Source organism: Tachypleus tridentatus, chromosome 13 (genome assembly GCF_004210375.1).
Source record: "Tachypleus tridentatus isolate NWPU-2018 chromosome 13, ASM421037v1, whole genome shotgun sequence".
In the NCBI taxonomy this organism is placed as follows: Eukaryota; Metazoa; Arthropoda; class Merostomata; order Xiphosura; family Limulidae; genus Tachypleus; species Tachypleus tridentatus.
Genome location: NC_134837.1, coordinates 219,463,471 through 219,489,891, shown reverse-complemented (window position 1 = coordinate 219,489,891; position 26,421 = coordinate 219,463,471). Strand labels below are relative to the sequence as shown.

Below are 26,421 nucleotides of genomic sequence, written 5' to 3'. Positions count from 1 at the left end.
CTGCAACTAAGAAGTATATAGTGAAATATAACATTCTCTTCTAATATTATGTTTTCCTTTTGTAGAGCTGAAAATTACTCATTATGGTTTGATATATTGTAATCCAGTGAGAATATGCATGCATATACATATGTAATCTCACTTATTACAAAAGTAAAAATCATTTTAATTGCGTTCCAAGCAGCATTATGAAATCCACGTATAAGCCTAGCTTTAGTACGCGTGAATTTCTTACCAAATTTTAACTTTTCCACAGTGAAATAAAGCTTTTAATTCCCGGTTTGGGAATCCGCCTCTTTTTGTGACAATTGTCGTGTTTTTAACACCATATAAGTGTAGCAATACCAGTATTATCTCAATTTAGGTAAAAGCAGGTATGATGGAACGTATTCGTTTATTCTATCTGAAACAATACAACCTGAAGAAATCATACCATTCATCCGCCTTTTCGTTTCTTCTTGTCTGTTCCAAAATCTACAGCACAACTTCAAGTAAGCATACCATTCATTTGTTTCACTGGGTTTTTTTCAATGTGTTATAAAATTAACAGTTTCTTTTTCTGTTCTAAAATTCAGGGGCGTACATAATATATTTGGCAACCCCCACATAAACAATTTTAAAATTTAAACACACAAAAACATGTTATGTTTACAAGTAGATTTTTAAAAAGTACAGTACGGTCATAAGCAAACTGGAAATAAGAAAAATGCAAGACATTAAAAATGGAGTGAACAAGTAATACTGCATTTCATTTTATACAAAAAACACAGGAAATCCAGTTTCAATGATCAGTCTGTTCTTCAAATGTAAGTATAGAGAAATCACAATCTCTGCTTCGAGCCTTAATTTCAACAAGTTGATCAATGACCTCATCAAAATTCACTTTCTGTGCATATTCATGTTCAATTGAAAGTAAAGCCAGATTTGTCAGTCTTGTCTGACTCATGGTTGAGCGAAAGAAATTTTTTATCAATTTCAATTTAGAAAAACTTCTTTCATGTGAAGCAATAGATACATTGGCAGTAGAAAAGAATCTCAAACACAGTAACGAGTTTGGCAGAGTTTCACAAAAGTCCCATTTCACAATAAATTCCAGAAATTTAATACTGTCTGTCTTTTTTGCCGTTTCAACACTGATTTTGGAAGCTTCTGAAGTCGTTCATTTTCCACATTGATATTTCGATCAGAGAACTCATTGAAAATCTGAGTCAAGTTTGTGATACACCTGGGGAAGTTCTTCTCCTGTTGCAGCAACCAAAGTGTTTGACTGAAAAATAACGAAGATTGATAGAATTTGATCCAATTATTGATGAAAGCAATCAAGACATTCAAACATAGCTCTTTTTACTTCCTCTGGCAATGTGATATTAGCATCCTTTGTCATCTCTCATGACATCCTTTATGGGAACTTTATTATCCTTCTTCTCTACATAGAAATGCCCACTTTGTAGCTTCATAATGAATGGCCCTCTCCACAATTTCATTGCGCTTGATCTTCAAAAAACATTTTTAAAACTTGAAGCTTCAAGGCTGATTCCAAACGTTTGAAAATACTTTTGTGTGAGATTAATTTCTTCCAGGACTTCACACCAGAAAGAAAGGTAACTCAAAAAAGAAAAAATCACATACAATAGATAACAAAATCTAAGCTGATCCTCTTGTGTCCACATTTTCTTTTGGATCACATAGTATTTCAAGAGATGAGGTCAGCTTTTTAAAATTTGCCTTCACTTGGTTTATAGCGTCATAATGAGCACTCCATCTTGTCTAAGAAACTCTTTTAACTGTCAAGCCTACATTCTCCATCAGCAGTTACCATCGATGAGGTGAGATTGAAAAGATAGGATAGACTCTCTCCAAGGTTCCAGAAACGTCAAACATTAATAAATGCTTCAAAATGAGTGCACTCCATAAAAGTTCAGAAAGTGATTTGCACAAGGCACAAATAAAGCCTTCGGATTAGTCTCTCTGATCTTTGACTGAACACCACCATGAATCCCAGCCATAGTTGTAGCGTTGTCATATCCTTGGCCACTGCACAGGATTATGTCCAGTCCATCTCTTTCCAGATGTCTCAGGATATCCTCCGTGAGATCATCAGCAGTCTTTCCAGCAATAGAGAAGAAGCTAAAGAATGAATTATTTACTTCAACTTCGTAACATTCAGTGTGAACGTATCTGATCACTTCACACATCTGAACAGTTGGAGACACATCAGATGTGCTGTTCTCTTGCCTTCTTCATCTTTCATTGTTGGAATCCACCAGCTTGATTTCGTTTCATATGAATGTTTTCTACAAAATTTCAAAGTAAAAAACTATAAATCACGAACGTGTGTAACAAGCATGAACTGTTATGACTTGAAATACATTAACTGAACAAACTGTCTGTGGTTATTATTATTATTATTTTGGGGAAGAGGTTTTAAGTGCAAACACGACTCCTAAACAAAGCAAAAAACTTTGAGCATTACTCACAAATAACTAGGCCACTGACAAAATGAAAATTAACAGTATGTCCAGTAAATAAAGAAGTAAAAAAAATTATTACAACAGAAAAGCTTCAAACAAGTGGTTCAACCAGATACCCATTGAGTTATTAGATTATAAACCCAGACGAGTAGAGACAATTTGTTATCAATGCCATTCCATTAACACTAATTCAATAAAGTGTGGTATAACGTTAGCGATTATAATTGATATCATTATTTATTAAGCAGTAAGCATTAACAACATATTAAATATATATTGATACTATGGTGGACATTGTAAAATTACTCAAACTAAAATGACTTGACTAAGCCAATAAGCATTAATACTAATTCAATATCGAATAGTACTGTAGTTGTTTATGTAAATCTGAAATAGGTTTACTGTATTAAGTATGTAAACATTAACACTTCTTCATGTAGTCACTTCATCACCCTCTTTGTCTTAACATCACCATTCAATTATGTTTAAAAAAATCATGCAGTCAATCATCACCACCATCGTAAAATCACCATATAGTTATCATAAAAAAGTCACTCAGTCATACACATCATCGTAACTTCAGTAGTCATGGTTGTATGAAAAAAGTCAAGCCTAAAGTTTAGTGTAAAGTGTGACTTTCTGTGTCATTTTACTGATCACAAATAGTCACAGAGACCATAAATATGAATTTCTATAGCATCGTTACGATGCATTTATAAACACTCAAACATCACCATGATCCAACATTGTCAAAAATTACTGGACACTGATATAAATTCCATGAAATTGTTATAAAACACCAGCGCGTTATATTTTATCATAATTATTTAATGAACCATACCTCATGTATGTGAAGTCACCGTATCAAATGAACAAGACTTGGAACGGCAGTTGCAGCCAGCTGGCTATGCTCAACAAACTGAGGATTAAAACCTTAACAAACTTTCGCCTTTCGATTTATTTTTTGAATCAGAAATTTAATTTTTCGTTCGTAAATTTTGTGCTGCCAATAAGAATAAAGTATTTTATAGTGGAAGTTAACACTAATCTGTTGTAATAAAGTATTTTATAGTGGAAGTTAACACTAATCTGTTGTAATAAAGTATTTTATAGTGGAAGTTAACACTAATCTGTTGTAATAAAGTATTTTATAGTGGAAGTTAACACTAATCTGTTGTAATAAAGTATTTTATAGTGGAAGTTAACACTAATCTGTTGTAATAAAGTATTTTATAGTGGAAGTTAACACTAATCTGTTGTAACAGTCTGAACGTTTTCATCTTACTTTGACGAATTTTTCATTTGGTTTAAAAACTTGCACTGGTATTCCATGTCTCTCGATGGCACTCGACCCCCTTGCATCCCCCTTATTACGCCACTACTAAAACTAACGGCACAACCTCAAGAAAGGATATAGTTCTTCAGTCCTTCTGTTTCATCGTTTCTTTTCCAAAATTAATAGATCAACCCGAAGAAGCCTTTCATTTCAAGATTAGCAACTGGAAAAAAAAAAAGTAACATGTGCCGTTTTCCCGCCTTTCTCTTTCTTCTTATTTGTTTTGTTCCAGTGGGTCAAAGGTAAATTTATGGATTTACAGCGCTAAAATCTGAGGTTCGACTTTACCTAAATCAACAATACATCTTTAAGAAAACATATGGTCTTTATCTTTCTTCTGTTAGTTTCCTGTAGATCTTTGATTCATTATGTGAACTTCTGGACTTCTTACTCGTAGGATCTATTATAACAATATATTAAATCTAATAAATCTATTATAAGTCTTGAGATAAGGTAATCTAATCTTTTCAGTGGATCATGAGTTGAATTATACCATTAAAGTTTCTATAATTTTTGGCTTATCTTGTTTACTTGCTCGAAAACTTTTATCTCCAAATTAGTTAACCTTATATGTGTGTTACATGAATGATCGAAGCTAATAGTTGAATATCTTTCTAATGCATTTCGAACAGCGTGCACATAGTTTGCGTAGTTCAGTGAAAATGGAAAACATATTGAATCGGGTAGACAGTTTGTTTGTAAATAAATGCTTTTTAAATTAGTTAGCAAATACTGTTTCGATGAATAAATACATAATATCAAAATAAAAGTTGGAATACAAAATAGCAACGTTTGTTCACTTCAGACAAACCATCTTCAAGTTGATGAATCGTTGTAGCCTATTTTGTGTGAGTATTTTACAATCTTTAATAGCCTGTTTTTAATGTGTTGGTATTTTACAAATGTTTTTGTCGTCCGTTTATAAGTACTGCACGAATAGAATGTTGTGATTCTTTTGAATGAAGTAGCGACCTCTGTTGCTTTTAGTTGTCTGTGATGGCAACTTTTCAATATTAATAACAGCCTGTTTAAAACTGTTGACCAGAGGTAGAGATAACCAAGTAGCAGAAGTGACGTCTCAAAATGTGTCCAATACCATATCGTGATTCGTACCTTAGATTTTCTAATCTGTAGCTCAGTATGCTAATCATTAAACCAGTTCGATTCACTAATATTGTCCTTTTAATAAAACTACCAATACTATGAAAAATATCCTATTTAATTTTAGAATGAGTAAATCAAAACTTACTTGTTAACTGTAAAGGGACTAAGCCTAAAAGTCAAGATACTTCTTATTCACAGTAATCTCTACTTTGTCACGTTACAATAATCTACACTGTATAAAAATTGATCATTCAGTAGAGCAGTTGAATGTGTTCTCATTAACATACATTCAGGACTGTGAAGAATGGTTCCATCAGGACAATACTGTTGTTTGTGGGAGAGTACACAAACGTATGCGTGTCATGCATATTTAGGTGGTCCTGTTTTCAGAAAACGCTAGAGTTTCATCAGTTCTGTTTTATTGTGATTTACAAAACGTTTCTTGACCGTACGTGTTATTCGCTGACATGAACATGTTAGGTATATTTGTACTCTTTAGACCCGGTATGACCAGGTTGATAAGGCACTCGACTCGTAATCTGAGGGTCACGGGTCACAGCAAACATGCTCTCCCTTTAAGCTGTGGAGCATTATAATGTAACGGTCAATCCCACTAATCGCTGGGAAAAAATAGCCCAAGAGTTTGCGGAGGGTGGTGATGACTGGCTGCCTTAACTCTAGTCTTACACTGCTAAATTAGGAACAACTAACGCAGATAGCCCACGTGTAGCTTTGCGCGAAATTCAAAACAAACACATATTTTTACTCTCTCTTAAGTGTCATTTTTGAAACTTCTTGAAAGCCTATTTCTGATTAATGAATGAAATGAATAATTTATGAAAGAGTTTTTAATAGTCTTAGATGTGTAAATGACTTAGGGAATTTGATTTTTATTTCCTGATGTTTTTACAAAAAATACGTATTCGACCATTTTATTTCTAGTATCTGCTAACTTAGTCTTACTTAATAAAATCTGCTTTGAGGAAACTATGTAAAGGTGTTTTTCTTTTTTGTGTTTCTATGCTTGTATATATATGAACCTATAATATACATATATTCATGTCTATTTTATCTAGTTTTAGTTCATTAGTACCACTGTATCCATTGTAATTGATAAGGTGGCATGTACGACTAAGAATTATTATTCAAAAAATATTTTCATTCACGCATTGTAGCATCCTTAGTTTAAATGGAACAGCAACAGAACCCCGTGACGTCAGACGGGATGACGTCAAGTTTTTCGAAGATATTTCGTCACCAAGGGGGATGAGCTTAGCTACCAGAAGAAATATTTGGTATGGGGGTTTGATCGTTGCAGGTTATATTTGTTCATCACCATTTGTCGGCGTGATTTAATCTTGATTTTTATTGCACGTTTACCCCTATCATCACAATGTAACTACACTTCAACCGAAGGGAAACAAAGACAAATTTTTCAGGATTAACGTGCGTCAATTATACTTCGTTCACTGTATATTCCCATAATATCACTACTCGTTCACTATGAACAACAGATAAATACATTCATGTAACGAACCACAAATAGGATGATAAGTTCTCCAGTCAAGGAATAATGGTGGCGATCGTTAGTTCGACTGAATTAAATAAACGACTGTTAGTTCGACTGAAGTAAATACACGACTGTGAGTTCGAGTGTGTTAAATACACGACTGTTAGTTCGACTGAGTTAAATACACGACTGTTAGTTCGACTGAGTTAAATACACGACTGTTAGTTCGACTGAAGTAAATACACGACTGTGAGTTCGAGTGTGTTAAATACACGACTGTTAGTTCGAGTGAGTTAAATACACGACTGTTAGTTCGACTGAATTAGATAAACGACTGTTAGTTCGACTGAAGTAAATACACGACTGTGAGTTCGAGTGTGTTAAATACACGACTGTTAGTTCGAGTGAGTTAAATACACGACTGTTAGTTCGACTGAGTTAAATACACGACTGTTAGTTCGACTGAAGTAAATACACGACTGTGAGTTCGAGTGAATTAAATACACGACTGTTAGTTCGAGTGAGTTAAATACACGACTGTTAGTTCGAGTGAATTAAATGCACGACTGTTAGTTCGACTGAATTAAATACACGACTGTGAGTTCGACTGAAGTAAATACACGACTGTTAGTTCGAGTGAGTTAAATACATGACTGTTAGTTCGACTGAATTAGACCCCCGCTAGTACAGCGATATGTCTCCGGATTTACAACGCTAAAATCAGGGGTTCGATTCCCCTCGGTGGGCTGAGCAGATAGCCCTTTGTGGCTTTGCTATAAGTAAAACACACGAAACACACTCGCCTGAATTAAATACACGAACTGTTAGTTCGACTGAATTAAATATTAAAGCCCATGTATTGATAATAATAATAGAAAATTGATGTGATACAGGTGTGTAGTAAACAATAACACAACAGGTAACTAACTGTCGATTACTAGTTAATGCTAAACACCCGCCTCCTACACCATAGAGACTTAATTCATTAGCTGGGTTAAACTACTGCTGATAATTTTATAGGCTTTGCATAAGATGCTCAAATCCTTCTTTGCTTATAATTAATATATATAAATTTCATACCCTCTAGTTTTTGTGGCATAGTGAATATTCATTATATCTATGTATAAGTTAATTGGTTGTAGAATCACTTTATTAAGGTAGTAGAGACCCCGGAATACGTTTAACATCTAGAATAAAATTGATATTGGATGTCAGTTACCTGTAAATGGTTGTCCATAAATCAGTTTGATGTCTTCAAACCACATACAAACTACAGGATTTCATATCTATGCTGAATTAACTCAACTTCAAAAGAAGCAAGCAAACTGTTAAATAAAAGACATCTTATGCCAGGTGCAGTGGTAGCCCCACATAAAGAATGGTTTGAATTGGTGCAACCATTTTATTATTACTTTTGTTACTATTATTTGTGATTCGTATATACATGCCGAAAGTTCAGTTTATACAACAGTAAGCTCCGTCTTGTTATAAATGTGAGATCGGTTTGTTTATTAATGCATTGCTAAGTATCGTATATATAAGTAAATATAGCCATTGAGAAGTCGTGTCTGTTAAATCAGGACATTGCATTGTCATGTTAATCAGGCCTGACCTTAAATACGAATCGAAGTGTCTTCGAAGTTTGTGTTCTTAATTTCAACAACTCTTTATTTTTTCTAGTTTCTATACATCTTAGTTTATTTAGGTCTTATTCACGAGACCTTGCTCTAGAGGCTATAAAATAATATACTTAAAACTATTTCGCAGAATCATGTTGTCAATAAATTATTACTTATCGTTGTCACCCACCAAATAAGAAATAAATAAAAATTTAATATCCAACATGACTGGATACAAAGTTATTTCCACTTTAGCTCTAGGCATGATAATGCGTCATTTTTACTGATATATAATACACTTGTAGCTCAAATAAATAGCACCATAACATTTTCCATGTAATAGCGTCTTTCAAAACAAATTAAAATAGTTGTATATTCACTAAGAAATAATTAAATAACATAAAAATACGAAAATAATGGGGGGACAGATCTGTAGCTTCTGCAATGAGTTGGACAATAATATTCCTTCAATCTTTAAGGATTAGTTTTAGCCTTTTCTGTTTTGGATTGAAAAAAAAACATAACACACGTTCGTTATTTAAGCTAAAAGGGTTACAAGCAATATGTATTTGAAATAACCTTCAATACCGCACTGACAGAGGGCACTGCTTAAGGGCCTTGAGGGTATGCGTGGGAGGTAATCTGTTGTCTACTCCAAGGGCACTTGCCAAGTTACGCTGGCAGTATTCCCATTTGCGCCATCTGGCCAACATCATGACTTTTAACGAAAACAATAATGAGCGTGTCTATTGACAGAATAATTGGTCACGTTAGACTGACCCATCTTGCACAGTTTCTCTTGTTTTTTATCTATTAATAACGAATTTTTATTATTATTAAAATCGTGCGTTGATAAATTTAAAGGTAATAACTTACCGCCGTTTGAAAAGGACAAAGATGTCATTAAATAGTTTTGTTTAAATATGTCTGTTAATGGTAACTTAGTGCAGTTTTAGCTACTTTGTGCTTCGATATTATGTTTCTCGTGTAGAGAAAAATGATTTGCGTGGTATACAATAAGGAATATTTGAAGTTCCAGTTACTAATCCGCCAAGAAAACAATAACAGCAGTTAAACTAATTACAGCGACCCCTAACGTTTCTCTATTAGTAGAATAAAAAGAGAAAAAGGTAACTATTACAATTCACTTGCTTAATTTTGTTCACATCATAATATCAGTTGCTCATGAAACCTGATGATATAAGTAGCACTTGAACTATTACATCGTCTCTCGCGTTCCTGGTGGGCTCCTCATTGTCACTATAAATGGCAGATGTAGTGTGTTGTAACACATTCTACTTTACTTTCTTTCAAAATTCTTAGAACATTTAACGATCCTTAGTAATTCGTTCCCATTTTTAGTAAAACGTTTAGGTTACAGTAACTAAGATATTTATAATAAAAAGTAAGTATTTTTTATAATTTACACTTGTATACTGAAACCAAAGACATATATTTATTCTTATAAATACTTGAAAAAGATGTTTTTAAATGTTTATTTGTGTTTTTTTAAATGCATCTCATGCTGACAGTACCTGTAACAACGCGAAGTGATTTTCTTACTACACAGTCTGTTTAAAAAAAGTTTCTTTTTAATCTAGATTAAATTAGTAAACAGGTTGCTATGGTAATCTATATTTCTTTAAGTATCATTACTGTTCAATACATCTGGGTACGTAATCTGTAAAACTGTATACTTCGTACATTTCAAAGTATTTACTACATGACAAACTTTATGGGATAGTGTAATGAACTTTTTTTCATGACTCAGAGAACATAATGATATGTAACTTCGGTTGCAAATGCAGGTTTGTAAAAGTGCTCATGTCCAGCATCTCATGATATACATACTTCTTAAATTAGTAACAAACTGTGCTGGAACTCCAACTCTCTCGGCCTCCTTACGTTAGGTTGTACAATTGTGCAGTTATTAAATGAAAACCAACAGTGGTACTTGAAACTTATACGAGTCTTAGTATAACCTTTCTTTGTAACCTATTAAAACAACAAGAGTTTCTCGCTAGTCATCTGAATAGTTTCTTCTATAAATGAAAAATCCTCGATAGACTAAATGAAACAAGTCTCTTGTTAATGTATATTTGTTTGGATTAGATAAAGACATCAAAGTTTTATTATTAACATGGATGAACTTAGGAGAAATGTTGTCGCATTGGGAAATCTAGTATCTAATATTAATACTTTACTTTTTAATTGTGAGCATGAGGTATTTCATGATTTATTGAAAACTTAAATCTGAGTTTTTTTTAATTTATTTTCAAACAATCACATGCTTCAAGAGGTTATAGGTTAATTTAAGAGAATTTTGTTTAATAAAAAGAGCAGCTTGGGAAACTAATTCAATGTTTACGGGATCGCTGCTCAAAGTGTGCTTTTTTCTTTTGTACCTTTTCACTAGCAAACAAGGGCGACATATTTGAGGTGCTACTAGTACCGGAACTTATTAGAGCTGCCTTGTCGTTTTTATATTTATCCCGTTTTTGTTTTGTTTTTCAAAAACAAGTCCACTTCATACAGCTGAATATCTTTCCTCTTTTCTTTTATATAATTTCACCCATAGTGTCAAATCTCAGAATGTTAACAATGTAAAAATTACTTTCTCAGCTTTAACTATCAGAAAGTTATAAGTAAAAAATTATATCGTCGGTATCGGATCTCAAAAGTTAACAGTGCAAAAATTACTTCTTCGGTATCAAACCTCACTATGTCAACCACGAAAATCTTCTTCCTCAGTATCAGGTCTTGGAACGTTAAAAATGCAAAACTTGATGTATAATAAGGCATTGATCATGTATCAGGCAAACAAATTCATGCTCTATTGCTTCCTACAAGAAAGTAGCTTGGCAACTATCAGGGGCAGACAACAGTTAACTGTAATGAACCACTGTATTGTGTAACTAACCTTGACAGAACTACAAAAGCAGCTAGCTATATTTCTTTAATGGACGGGACACTTCAAACTAGAATAAGATGTGGACCAAGGTTAAAGTGCAAAAACATTTCTTTCCCTAGGAGTGAAAAAGCCGATTAGAATCGCTAGACTAATTTTCTTTGTCTCTTTTTACAGTGTATCGTGTTTCATTGTAGTTTTTGAGGCGAGATAATTTGTTGACTACCCAAACCGATTCAGAGGAAGCCAGACAATAAAAATTAGTTTACGTATCTTGTGTAAGAGTAATATTTTTTGTTTTGCAGTTATTCTTGCTGTTTAACTGATTTTGTTTCTGACTAAATTTCAGCAATGAAACGTTTAATTATAAAACGATCCTGTTTCATTACTTCTAGCGTGAGTCGTTATAATATATATAATATAACCAGGAAATGTCTCAATTGTTTCCAAGTTCATTATAATGTTGTTGATGTTACCATAATGGTCTTCACTGATGCATTTGAATTTTTATAACTAACATGCTTCTGACAATGTAAAACTTCAATGCAAATACAATAGAATAATGAAGAGCCCCGTATATATTATTTTTCTTAAGTGATTTCTTAAAGTGACATATACTACTGATACAGTGACGTGTTGTAAATACAAACTTTGTTACTTCAGGCGGCATATCTAGCACGGTGTTCAACAATTCAATGTCGCCATGGGTTGGTAGCAGCTGGAGCATTACAAAATGTCTCTCTAGATAAAAAGATCAATAGAACCGAATTTTTAAACGTTATATGACCAAAACACAGAACATTTTAAAGGGAAATGTATTTACTATTTTTTATGGAAGCAAAAAGATTCGGGAAATAGGGTGTTTAGAACAGCAACAGGTTCATATACCCCGTTCCTTTCAACCAGTAACATAAGGTCCTGATCCACAAATTAAAAGCTGTTGCTACGAACGAAAACTTTCTGGCCCAAGAAGCCACTATAGTGAAGTTGGGAATATCTTTTTGTGCTTTTAATAAAATGATTAACTAAAATTTAAAGATGATAAGGGATTAAAAGCTAATTAACCGGGCGTGATCTTGAGATTTAGTGTAACCAAAATCTAAATCTTAAAGCTCATGATTTGTAAAGTTTAACTCTATATTTTGGAGCTCTGTGTGGACTACAGGATGTCAATCAAATCATATTATTCAATCAGACAAGAGAAGCTTAAGAAATGGTGATGGGCCTTTTGATTAGTTGCTTTACTTTTATCCTATAAACTCGTAATTAGAAACAGCTATGCGCAAACAGCCCATGCACAGCTCCAAAGGAAATTCCAAAACAAACAAGCAAAACCAAAATCTCGCAAGCATTCAGTTACAACTCTAAGCCAGTGGCTGATTAAGAGAAAAAAACCAGAGTTTAGAATAATCCCATTCAGCCACAAACCTGTTGACAGCTTCGAGGCAGCCTCAAAAGTCTTGAATGTCTATTCTGAATTCAATGTCTTCATACAATAGAGACTATGTGTAAGACTTGTGGAAATACCTGGTATAAAATTAACATCGGCCACCTTCGAAAAGTTTGTGAAGTTGATATTATAGTATAATTAAAGAGAATTTAGAGAAGTATTATAATATTAGCAAACAGAACAAATATTAATCCTTTTATTATCAATAAATAGATAAAACTAAATGTTTTGGGGCAAAAACAGTTGAAACTATTGTTTTCAGTAATCTTTACACTAGTTTTCGTAACGATAAAATTGAAAAGTTTCTGTCATCAATAACTTTAAGCTTCGTTTAATAATTCGGGTAAATTAATGTTAGGCGTTAGTAAACACACAACTTTCTATGAAATGTCACTCACAGGAATTACTATTTCGCATTACACGAAAACTGTCGCTACGAACGAGAACCTTCTAGCCCCCTCAAAAAAACCACTATGGTGAAGTTTAAAATATTTTTTGTACTTTTAATAAAATTATAATCTATAAGAGCGTGACAATGACGCTCTCAGAAATTACTGTTTCAAGTTAACTTGATTATAGTAGGCACTGAATTTTTTACTTGATAATATTTTTGCCAGCATATTTTTCAAAAGGTACAAGGAAATTCAACGGGAAGTAACTTCATCTTGCATGTCGCAGGTTTGTGTTTCCTTGGACAAGAATTTTTATACATAAGAAACCTTACTAAGAAAAATCATAGTAAAGTTTTGCACATCATTCACGCTTGTAAATGTATAGATGACATTTTTATACCAAATTATCAAAACTTTCGTTATACAACCTTTCAACTTCATCCACTAAAGTTACCTCTAGAAGAAAGCTTTTTAACTAAACCCAAAGTACAATGTCTAAATTTTGATATCAGCATCAACAATCGCACAAAAACAAGTTTAAAGTTTTTCTAGAAAACGGATACTTTCAACTTTAAAAATTATAAACTTTTCACTTACAAATACAAACATTCCAAAGAAGTGGAGTTATGTCCCCCATTTGTACAGCGGTAAGTCAATGGGCTTACAACGCTACACTCAGGGGCTCGCTTCCCCTCGGTTGGCTTAATAGATTGCTCGACGTGGCTTTGCTATAAGAAAAACACACGCGCAAGCTATGTTATAATGTTTATTATTCTCAGTTTCTTGAATATAAGAGAATTTATTATTTTTATCTTTTATAATCAAAGTTTCTCAATGTGCGTTTTAAACCTAAAATCCTTTAATTCATGGGGAGATTTAACAATATTCTTATCGGATTTATAAATTTTACAGACTATAACAACATGTTAAAACTTTCTTATCGGGTTTATAAATTTTACAGACTATAACAACATGTTAAAACTTTCTTATCGGGTTTATAAATTTTACAAACTATAACAACATGTTAAAACTTTCTTATCGGGTTTATAAATTTTACAGACTATAACAACATGTTAAAACTTTCTTATCGGGTTTATAAATTTTACAGACTATAACAACATGTTAAAACTTTCTTATCGGGTTTATAAATTTTACAGATTATAACAACATGTTAAAACTTTCTTATCGGGTTTATAAATTTTACAGACTATAACAACATGTTAAAACTTTCTTATCGGGTTTATAAATTTTACAGATTATAACAACATGTTCAAACTTTCGCGATTACACTTTAATTTCTTTTGATATTGTTTAGAAAACACTGAATGGCTTTAGTATATTTTAGTATATTTAGTATATTTACCATGGTGAAAGAATAGCCCAAGAGTTGGCGTTGGATGGTGATGACTAGCTAAATTAGGGATAGCTAGCGCAAATAGCCCTCGTGTAGTTTTGCGCGAAGTTCCAAAAACAAATAACCACCACTCTTTTTACTTCCAGTTAGTTTATTATCACGTTGTTAACATTTTTTACGTTATAACAGTTTCGTATATAATACGACTATTTATGTATTTTTTTAATTTTCTAATTTCTAGAGGCTTATCGTTGTATTTTTAGAGATTTTACAGAAAATGTAATTCCTTTTTGTATTCATCTTATGTCGATAGCTAAAGTGGTAAAGTTTGTTAAATAGAACATGTAATATGCTTGGCATGTTTTCTTTGTATTGCGTTTAATTTTGTTACGTTTTCAATGACAGTTCAGATATTGTTGCTCTCCGATGACTTGGTTGTAAGTCTGAGGGTTCACACCACTAAAAACTGGATCTCGATATTCTTGGTAGGCACAACACAGATAGCCCATTGTGTAGATTTGCGCTTAGCAACAAACAAATGATCATATATTATTTATTACTTCAAGCAGACAGCTAGTGTCTCTATGTTCCCCAGCTAAGGTATAGTGGTGACAATACTTCAAGCAGACAGCTAGTGTTTCTGTGTTCCCCAGCTAAGGTATAGTGGTGACAATACTTCAAGCAGACAGCTAGTGTCTCTGTGTTCCCCAGATAAGGTATAGTGGTGACAATACTTCAAGCAGACAGCTAGTGTCTCTATGTTCCCCAGCTAAAGTACATTGGTGACAATACTTCAAGCAGACAGCTAGTGTCTCTGTGTTCCCCAGCTAAAGTACATTGGTGACAATACTTCAAGCAGACAGCTCGTGTCTCTATGTTCCCCAGCTAAGGTATAGTGGTGACAATACTTCAAGCAGACAGCTAGTGTCTCTATGTTCCCCAGCTAGGGTATAGTGGTGACAATACTTCAAGCAGACAGCTAGTGTTACTGTGTTCCCCAGCTAAGGTATAGTGGTGACAATACTTCAAGCAGACAGCTAGTGTCTCTGTGTTCCCCAGCTAAGGTATAGTGGTGACAATACTTCAAGCAGACAGTTAGTGTCTCTGTGTTCCCCAGCTAAGGTATAGTGGTGACAATACTTCAAGCAGACAGCTAGTGTCTCTGTGTTCCCCAGCTAAGGTACAGTGGTGACAATACTTCAAGCAGACAGCTAGTGTCTCTGTGTTTCCCAGCTAAGGTATAGTGGTGACAATACTTCAAGCAGACAGCTAGTGTCTCTGTGTTCCCCAGCTAAGGTACATTGGTGACAATACTTCAAGCAGACAGCTAGTGTCTCTGTGTTCTCCAGCTAGGGTACATTGGTGACAATACTTCAAGTAGGCAGCTAGTGTCTCTATATATGTAAAAACGGCTCTTTTGGGTTGAGAAAATTTTTTTACGTAGAGGAGTGAACAACGTTTCGACTTTCTTCGGTCATCGTCAGGTTCTTAAAGCAGACAGCTAGTGTCTCTGTGTTCCCCAGCTAGGGTACATTGGTGACAATACTTCAAGCAGACAGCTAGTGTCTCTGTGTTCCCCAGCTAAGGTATATTTATTAACTGCTACTTTAATTCACAACACTGAGTAACATATTTTGACATATCAAATGTCGTTACTTTTTAATTTGGTTTATTGTCTGCTAATACAATATAAATATTGTTTAACATTATTTGCTTAATATGCATATTTAAAATTAACCTAAATCTTCTAACTTAAGCGAATCTTGTGAGATACTATTGGGATTACGACCGTAAATCTCGTTAAGACCGAGGTTATCTAACTGATTAAACAGTGACTTCTAATCTTTGTAAATAGAAACGTATGTTTAATTAGTCATACTGACTCATTTGTGTTTCTCTCTAAATGTATAGCTAGCTATGGCTGGAAGTTGTTATTAATGATGAATAAAATAGTTCAAAAGGCAGTACAGAACTTCTACCATCGATCTTACAAACTGCTATGAACCAAAACATCTATTGTAAGTAACCGAGAAATAGAATACAATTCGTTTTGTTAATTTGCGATTTATCTACATGTAATATAAAAACATTGTGTATACAATTTGTATAACGCTCAAACACATTGCTACATCCAAAGGTATTTCGAATGTATTCAAATGTTATAAACTTAGACTTAGGACTCAAATGTTTTAATTCTAGTGTGTGTCAATATATACCAAACACTCTTGATAGAATATACTAGTTAAATTCATTTAAAAGCCAACAGGTTACTGGAATATGTTTTGTAAATTAGTAGTTTACAATCTGCCAGCTCTGAATCAAACTGAATATGTTATTTTCCAAGACAAATCGTCTCTTTTGCTCCGAAGTAGCTACTGGCCGAATACTCCTACTTTAGGAGCAGCAGAAGTAATTTCTGGCTGGCATCAATCACTAGTTTTTAAGATATATCTACACACTATTCCTGAATGTGTTCAATACAATTGGTCATCACAGCTCAACAACGTCGTTACACGTCTCGTTTAAGATCAAGTCCACAATTCTGGAGCAAAATTATTTCCATTTCTTTTCCAGCTGATTCGGTGTATTTAACGGGTGCCGTAGACAATGAGTCTATTCCTGGACTTCCCACATGTGTTTTATATGAATTATATCTAGCGACTTTGTAGGCTAGTCCATTCTTACAATCGTTTCATTTGTACATGGTGGGAACAAAAATGATCTATCATCAAAATGACACCATCTTCCTTGTGACCAACGCTAACATCAAAATGACGTCATGTTCCTTGCGACCAGCACTAAAATCAAAATTACACCATATTCATTGTGACAAGCGCTAAAATCAACATTACACCATGTTCCTTGTGACAAGCGCTAAAATCAACATTACACCATGTTCCTTGTGACAAGCGCTAAAATCAACATTACACCATGTTCCTTGTGACAAGCGCTAAAATCAACATTACACCATGTTCCTTGTGACAAGCGCTAAAATCAACATTACACCATGTTCCTTGTGACAAGCGCTAAAATCAACATTACACCATGTTCCTTGTGACAAGCGCTAAAATCAACATTACACCATATTTCTTGTGACAAGCGCTAAAATCAACATTACACCATATTTCTTGTGACAAGCGCTAAAATCAACATTACACCACATTCCTTGTGACAAGCGCTAAAGTCAACATTACACCATATTTCTTGCGACTAATGTTAACATCAAAATAACACCATGTTCCTTGTCACCAGCGCTACATCAAAATGACATCATGTCCTTGTAACCAGCGAAAGAACTCGCAAATTGTTTCCAGAATCTCCTCCCTACAACCCACAACATTCAAAGAATCATTCCTGTATGAAGTACAGATCAGTACACCTGTTGCAGAAGGTGCCTCTGGGTATCATTAGAAAGCCACCAAATCTGATGATTAGTGACATTGTTCTTAATATAAAGTAACTTCAGAAATGTAACATGGTTAAAAAACTGTCCAAAATATATACTTACTCTTATTTACCAATCATCTATCCTTCTCCTCAGTATAAATATTTGTCTACTTTGTAACATAAAAAATGTTCACAAAGATGTTTTGGATTATACTTATAACATAATTTATTAATGCTCCAATATCCATTCTCTTAGTCGTGTACATTTGTGTATGTGTTCCATGTTAGCTTTCATGTGAAGTTCTATGCCTAAAACATGGCATGGCCAAGTGGTTAGGGCGCTTGACTTGCAAACTGAGGATCTCGAGTTTTTAATCCCTGTCCCGCTAAACATGCTTGACCTTTCAGACATGGTGGCATTATAACTTGACGGTCAATCCCACTGTTCATTGGTAAAAGATTAGAAAACGAGTTGACGGTGGGTGGCGATGACTAGTTGCCTACCCTCTAGTCTTTCATGGCTAAATTAGGGACGGCTACCGCAAATAGTCCTCGTGTAGGTTTGTCCAAAATTCCAAATAAAGAAACAAATTTGTCAATGTTTGTTTGTTTGTTTTATTTCGCGCAAAGCTACACGAGGGCTATCTGTGCTAGCCATCCCTAATTTAGTAGTGTAAAACTAGAGGGAAGGCAGCTAATCATCACCACCCACCGCCAACTCTTGGGCTACTCTTTTACCAACGAATAGTGGGACTGACCGTAACATTATCACGCCCCCACGGCTGGAAGAGCGAGCATGTTTGGCGCGACGGGGATGCGAATGCGCGACCCTCAGATTACGAGTCCACTTGTATATGAGCAACATGTACTGTATTCCTCGTAAAGAAATACTGAAATGTAGACAAGACCAGTAAACATAATTTATTGTTAAAATAATCTGAAAGCATAATAATTAGTTTTTGCAATACGATCACGCGCTGTATCTGTAATAAAAAAAAACACAAACAAATACACTGTACCACAAATAAAAATAAAAACATGTCATAGAACATTTGGTTTATATAGTCGAATAATTTTGCTTTTCTTGCTGTGAATTGTCACGAGTATTTATGTTTTCCGCAAATATATTTTTTAAATATTTATTTCCATCTCATGAAGTATCTAAAACTAACCTCCTAATATCGTTTTCCTAAAATAAGTTATATATTCTACTTTTGTTTCACCATGTTCTGAGGAGAGCAGACAGGTTTTTTGCGTAAGTAATAACGTCTGTTATCTTGCAACTAAAATGTTTTAAAGAACTAACCAGCTATACTGCTTGGCATTTCTATGTAGATAAAACGAATATTTTTCCCATTACCGACCCTTCACCTACCCATCCTCCCCCCCAAAAAAAGATATTTCGTTCTAAACTTTGGGGCCGCGGGTACATTATTAGAGTGACGGTGAAATTCCACGAGTTGGCGGTGGGTGGTGCTCACTAAATGCCTTCTCTCTAGTCTATGAATTGAAAATTAGAGACGACTTGAGCAGCCAGAGTGTACTCAACATACAACAATATACAAATAATGATGTAATTTGAAAGAATAACAAATGGACAATTGATTAACTGATATTGTTTAGAAACTTCTAGATAGTAAACGATACCATACATGATGGTACTTAGCTCGTTGTTAATTAGCAAATATATTTTTGCGTATTATGCAATGTTATAAAAGGTGTAGGCCCATAGAAAAACTACAGAACGATATATATGTAAAAACGGCTGGTATGGATAGAGAAAGCACTATGTAGAGGAGCGAACAACGTCATTCTTCGGTCATTGTCAGGTTCACAATAAAACACCGATACTACAGCGGTAAGTCTACGAATTTACAACGCTAAAATCAGGGGTTCGATTCCTATCGGTGGGCTCAACAGATAGCCCGATGTGGCTTTGCTATAAGCAAAACACACACACTCTTTCTTCGTAACCAACATAACTTACTGGAACAAGTTTTTCTTTCTTAAGAACAAAGCATTTTGCTGTAACTTTTCCTTTACAAAACTCATTAGCTCAAGTTTTTAGTTTGTTGGGAACAAGGCGCAGCGCTAACACTTTTCTTCATTACATATACAGTGCATTATTTTAAATCCCATATTGTTAGTACTTACCTCACAACAGGGAAAACCTGTAAAATAAAACTTTTCGTTTGATAAACAAAACACATATATGAGTTTATTTTAATTTTCAATCATTGCATACATCATGAACACTGTTGAGCAAAGAAAGCTAATACCTAATAAAACTTATCTAAAAATGGATGCAAAGATATTACAGCTCTCACAACAGTTAATTGGCACTACAACTACCATTAAGACCTGATTTGAGTCTATGCATGGCCAGTTTCTTTAATATGTTGTTCACACTTTTTACCGTTGTAACAATAGTATGACACTGATGTAAATAGCCTCGTTCCGTTTACACTAAAATTTGAACTTAATGATAAATCGGTGAGTGACGCTAGCTCTTTATTAACTTTAAGTATCCATTTAATGGGTTGCTGTTTGTATTATCAATTTTAATCGCGACTTGCGTTACAAGTTTTTTCTTCAGCGGTCTTTAAAGTGTAAATTATAATATCACTTTAAAATATTTTGTTTTCTCGTTTTATCAGATTATATTCTAACTTGTTTGTTTTCAAATCAAATTTCTTTTACAAGTGCAGCTTTCAACGCTTTACTAGAAACGAAAACATTCTTTGTTATGTATGTCTGTAGATACCACAAAATGATTTATACTATTATTCTATCCACAAATAGCATAAACGCTAACTCAAGAAACGCCCCTAATGGTACGTTGTATGTTTGCGGAGTTACAACGCTAGAAATTGGGTTTCGATGCCCTTGGTGAGCAGAGCACAGCTACTTCATTGTGAGCTTTTATGCTTAACTTTAAACAAACAAACAAACATATCAGTTTTATTCTCCTAAATCTTTTTTTTTAACATCAATTGTTTATATTGATTCGTACTATGTTTATACGATTCATATTGTTTATTCTACAACCAGTTTTGTTCATTTTAAGTTAAGGACGCCATTCTCTTTATCAGTTCTAAATTATACCTTTGTTGTATGTTTTCGTATAATTTCTAGTTCAATATATTTTCATTAATTATTTTAAGCTTGGAAATTCGTTTATTCTGCATTTAATATTCCATTGGACTAAGATTTTCATTTTGTTTAGTCAATCTACTTCAAATGTCGTTTTTACTCCAAGTTTATGTTTTTGTAATGGAATTTACTGTATATTTATGTGTCGTCTTATTTTATGATTTTTACGTAACTCTGAAATTTAATTCGTGTTTTTATTTCAGTTTTATCTTCCATTCTATTCAGCTCATTTTATATAATTTTTTGTGATTTTTTTTCGTTTTAGTTAAGTTGTTTTGTGCATTAGTTTCAAGATATAATTACCAAATTTATGATTTCCATATTAAAATACAACTGATTAGTTTTCAACATTTAATTTTTTTGTGCGGACCCAAGAACAAAAAGGGCCCAATAATAGCTATATTTGACCTACCAATAAGTAGAAAAGAAATCCCATTTATTGTTTGTTTGGAATTTCACACAAAGCTACTCGAGGGCTATCTGTGCTAGCCGTTCCTAATTTAGCAGTGTGAGACTAGAGGGAAGACAGCTAGTAATCACCTCCCACCGTCAACTCTTGGGCTACTCTTTTACCAACGAATAGTGGGATTGACCGTTACATTATAACGCCCCCATGACTGAAAGGGCGAGAATGTTTGATGCGACCGGGATTCGAACCCGCGACCCTCAGATTACGAGTCGAATGTCCATTTATTGAGGTAAGTTTTGTGCGTGTTTACTGCGTATAGTTAGATGACGTCCTTGTAAATGCTTTTTGTGGGTTGTAGGACAGAAACGTCTCAGAATATGCTCACTCTTTCAGTGAAGGGAGAGGGGGACGTTATATTGTGTCGATCAATCCCGCTATTTGATGGTAAATAGTAGCTAAAGAGTTGGCGGCGGGTGGTGTTGTCTAGTTTTCTTCCCTCTAATTTGTCACTTCAATATCAGGAACGGTTGGCACAGATAGCCCATGATCATTTTAACGCAAAACCTCAACAAACAGACAAACAAATACAAGTGTTTAATGTAATGTACTAAATCCTGTATAAGGAACTACTCAGGCAAGTTCTTCTTACACAGAATTAACCAAACATTCAACTTGAAACTGTTACGTTGTAGTAAAATAGATGAACTTAAATAGGTAGCTAGAAAGAAGTCACTTATGTCAATCAACATTTCTTTTCATTTTAAACATACCAATTAGTTTTATTTTTTATTCTAAAAGTACCACTCAGTGTTACTTTTGCATTTTAAAAGTACCAGTCAGTGTTGTTGTTTTTTTCAACTAAATGTATCCGTCAATCTTTCTACGTTATTACGAATGTATCAGCCCAGGACACTGTTTTGTTCTGAGCGTTGCAATGGTTTTATTAAGTACATATGAACGTGTCAGCAAGTGCTAATACTATCTACGGACTATATTAGTTAGTGCTAATACATTTACTCTGAATATTGTGTGTTTTACTTATAGCAAAGCCACAAAGGGCTATCTGCTGAGCCCACCGTGGGGAATCGAACCCCTGATTTTAGCGTTGTAAATCCGGAGACATAGCGCTGTACTAGCGGTGGGCAACTCTGAATATTTGTAAACCTTTGTTAATTTTCTTTTCATTTCTGGATAAATCAGACAATGAAAGTACTCTCTTCTTAACGTGTCGATTAGACAAATTACTTCGTATCTCATGGACAATATAGCAGTCTTTATTAAGTTATCATAGAAAACAACACACAAGGCACATTTTACGTGATTCAAGACGAGTGGTTATATTAGTGTTGTGAATATAATGTTAACTGTTTCCGAAAGTAAATCAGTACTACGTTCACTGCTCATGTGAAAAACAAAATTCTGCTGGTAAGTTTTGTTTTCTATTATGGACGTTACTTGAATCCAAAATACAGCGTTGAATCGAGTCACTTACTATCTGCAGTTGTCACGTATTTAATGTTATATTTTGAGAGAGGTTAGCGATGAATGTAAAACCGGATGAATCAAAGAGACCACAACCACCAGCTTCTAAAGAGTCATCTCCACGTATTTCACTTGTGTATCCGATTACACAAAGACTAACATGGAAATGTTAAGATATGAATAAACAACGCTCACCTTATTCATGATACTGCAGTATGTCTGGTTAAATGTGGAACTAACAGTATGATAAGCAGGTGCAACTGATGTGCACTGTGGTGTTCGTACACTAACTAGAGTCGTGTTGATCAAAACCGATAGCATCATTTATTACAAAGACACCATTGCTGTGACAAGTCCAGTGATTTTCCAGCGCTAGCGGAGACCTTCTGTAGCTAATCGATTCTTTAGTGAAGACTCTTCATGTTAGCCCCCGCTGGTGGTCTTCCTGTAAGATAGTCTATTATGTTATGATTTGGTAAAGTTTTGTAAGGGTTAACTATTATTTTTCTTCTTTCGAAGATTTCGTTATTATATTAAATTAAATACGACTAACAACTTAACACTTTCAACGCTTCTCAAGTAAGTATAGGTTTACCATTCAATTACCACAGCACGATTTGTAATCTCTAAGTATAAACATAGGTTGACTTTAATAAATGAGATAATTATGTGGTTGATAAAATAATACATAATATCGTTCCATGTTTATTAATGTTTAACTCTCGTTCATTTGTCAGAAATGATGTTTGTATTATGTATATTTGTCTAAAAATTTATATATATATAAATATAAATATATATAAATATATATATTGCTATTAATATTTCACAGCATTAGTACGAATCATGTAAGGTGTTACAAAAACAAAATACACTGCAGAAATTACTTTTCGTTCACAGAAGTTAACTGGGTCGGTTGCCAAAACTAAGTTTCACCAGGAGATGTACAGTACTTTTGTTATGTGTTATGTTGTTTGTTCCAGTTTAATTTTGTTGATTCATCCTCGTAATTAAAGTTTTGTTTCTTTGGTGTGAATAGTTTACTCTTCCAGAAGAAGACGTTCTTACCTAACAATATCAGAACATAATTAACGGTCTTATCTGATCATGTGAAAGTTTTAATTTGTAACTCTGAATTTTGTCGCTGTGTTCCCGTTTCAACGTCGCGCATAAGGCAAGACATGCATCAAAAAATTGGTTTAACTATATGGAGCCCATTAGCCTAAAAATAGAACAACTTTAAATAGTATGTGTGTGATGGGCTATGAATATATTTTTGTTTAAATTAAGGGTTGTCTGATGTGTCCCAACTTTGGAAAATCTCTTCACTTATAACTCACTATAAAAAAATGCACCACCCCCATAAGCCTCTTAACACTTTCCTTGTTTATACGAGTTAGTGTAATCTACGTTTACGACATTTGCAGTTTGCAAAGGTCCATTTCTTTCGTATCGATAATTATTATGCGGAAATTTCTTTTTATTGTTGAATGTTGCTTTTGATGTTTAACTTAACCTTCCATCTTAGTACTGCGCAGCGGCTTTTCCCGAAACGACAGCAGGTTTTGTTATCGCTTGGGCAGTGAAAAACACCGAGACGTGATATGAATTTGGAAGGTGGGGTCAACAGTCTTTATAATGACAATACCATATAAAAACAAATTTCTAACCAAAATACAAAACAAACTAAGACAAGGAAATGTAAAGTTCAATGATCAAAGAGTCTCGTTAGAAGTTCAAAAATTTCTTAAGAAAGCCAGAATGAGACCGAGTGTGGACCTGTTGGGGTTTATTTATCACGCGCTTTTGAAATCGTCTGTAAATACAACTAGTCCAGGAAGAAATTGGACGAACGTAAATGTTGCCACAGCATTAATTACACTTTCAGCTTCAAAAGGTTTTACTGCAGAATTTCTAATCCAAAGTCATTCTTGCCGTAAGCATTTGTATGAGTTATGATTTTAATTCTTAAATATAGTTTTTCGTTTCTTCTTCCACACGTCCATCCATATATTACTTAGATATGTTGATACGTTGGCAAAGTACGTCCTTTTCAAATACGTAAGCACTTACCATGAATGCCCTCAGATAACGGTTTATATAACAGAAGAGCATTAATGAACTAACATGTGTTCTCATCACATACATGATGTGTAAACGCCCATCCATTCTGGGTTCCGCCCCACCCAAAAATTCATAAAAGAAACATTTTGTCTCCTCAAATATTCTCACTCGCTAAATTGAAAATGACGAACACACAAACCTGCAGTGTAGATAGCAGTGTTGATTTTATTCACAACTGTCTCATAAATACATCAATAGATTGGAGAAGAATGCCTGGTAGATAGGATTAATATTCATTTCAATCAGAGCCAGCTATTTAGAGTGACACTAAACCTTATCATGTAATGAGTAAAGATAATTAAATATACCTTTTTTGTGTTCTTATAAAAATAGTGTTCGTACGATATGATCGAACACTTTAAACTGGAACGTACTTGTATTAGTTTGTTTGTTCAGGTAATATAATTAATTTGTTATCTCCAAGATCATGCTTATAGTCCTTGTATATCACTGAACCTTACACTTACTACCATCAAAACCGTATTTATAATTACTGAGTACCACCACACCCTTCGCTTACTACTATCAAAACTGTACTTATAGTCCTTGTATATCACTGAACCTTACACTTACTACCATCAAAACCGTATTTATAATTACTGAGTACCACCAAACCCTTCGCTTACTACTATCAAAACTGTACTTATAGTTCTTGTATATTACTGGACCCTTCGTTTACTACTACCTAAACTGTGCTCATAGTTCTTGTATGTCACTAAACTTTTTACTTACTTCTAACAAAACCGTACTTAGTTCTTATATATCACTGTATCTTCTCGCTAATTTTGATTTTAAGTCCGCTGATTAGTTTTAAAAATACTTCTCAATGTAGAAGGTTGGGAATATATTCAATGTTTCAGCACTAAATGTTTGTGATTTTAGAATATATTTTCTCGTTATTTTGTTCAATAGTGTATCACCAACACAAAAGTGTGAACGAGAGAAAACAAGAGAGAGAAAGAACAAAATAGTTGAAGGAAAAAATTAGTATTTCCTAATGAAAGTAACATACGCTAGCAGTCACATATAAACACGAATGTATAGTGAACATGCGACTTTCAGTGGAATGTTACTACTAACATTAAACAAACGTGCCTTTCACATCCTAGTTCGCTACACTAGTTAAAACTAAAAATAGAAATACGCCCTTAGATTCACCGTTAGATTTGTAGTGAATATCTGTATTTTTATTGGCTAATTTTGTCGATATCAGAACAGTTCCACCACTCGTGTTTACTAGATGTTGTATTGTTACAGACAGAAAGTAAATCATTCAGGTAAAACTTCGTCACTTCCTGGTTTTTATGTGTTAATTTGAGTGGACCGTAATGTGCATGAGTTCACATCACATATATTTCCTGCAGATAAAATTTGTTCTAATCTATAACATTTCATCGTTGTGCTAAAACAGACCGCATGTCCTTCAGCTCAACTCATGTACCTTTTGGCCCAACCAAATCTATATAACTGTCAATTAAACACTAAGTACATATGTTCTCCCTATTTTGAAACTCTCTCAGTTTTGATGATGTTACACCCCTGTTTTTGTGAATCTATATATATTAAGACATATGCAAATAAAGTGTATGATAAGTCATGACGGTGTAATAGCGGTATTTGACTTCCACGGCAAAAAATGAGGTTATTGACTTCGATGCGCTCTCTTTTCCCACGGTTTTGTTGTCCATGGGGCATTACCTGTTGATGAGTCATTCTGCAACA

At 34.0% G+C, this 26,421-nt stretch overlaps 2 protein-coding genes across 7 annotated transcripts in view; one reads left to right on the top strand and one right to left on the bottom strand.

The window, feature by feature from the left end:
• The window catches only part of LOC143239616 (uncharacterized), a 111,953-nt gene extending 100,746 nt beyond the window's left edge, over positions 1–11,207 (top strand). Inside the window, exon 4 of one of the 2 annotated variants that reach the window (XM_076480896.1) lies at positions 11,126–11,207. In XM_076480896.1, coding sequence (XP_076337011.1) covers positions 11,126–11,152 — 27 coding nt within the window. In that variant the 3' untranslated portion in view covers positions 11,153–11,207. Of the gene's footprint in view, positions 1–6,086; positions 6,461–11,125 lie in introns of those variants that run through there. The other variant, XM_076480897.1, reaches the window with a different exon arrangement.
• The window catches only part of LOC143239617 (uncharacterized), a 138,957-nt gene that overhangs the window by 35,073 nt on the left and 77,463 nt on the right, over positions 1–26,421 (bottom strand). For 3 of the 5 annotated variants that reach the window (XM_076480900.1, XM_076480901.1, XM_076480902.1), the window contains 3 exons: positions 22,771–23,020; positions 13,388–13,518; positions 11,586–11,689 (listed from right to left, as the gene is read on the bottom strand). In XM_076480900.1, the coding sequence (XP_076337015.1) occupies positions 11,641–11,689; positions 13,388–13,518; positions 22,771–22,899 (309 nt within the window). In that variant the 5' untranslated portion in view covers positions 22,900–23,020 and the 3' untranslated portion in view covers positions 11,586–11,640. Of the gene's footprint in view, positions 1–11,585; positions 11,690–13,387; positions 13,519–22,770; positions 23,021–26,421 lie in introns of those variants that run through there. The other 2 variants (XM_076480903.1, XM_076480904.1) reach the window with 1 other exon arrangement.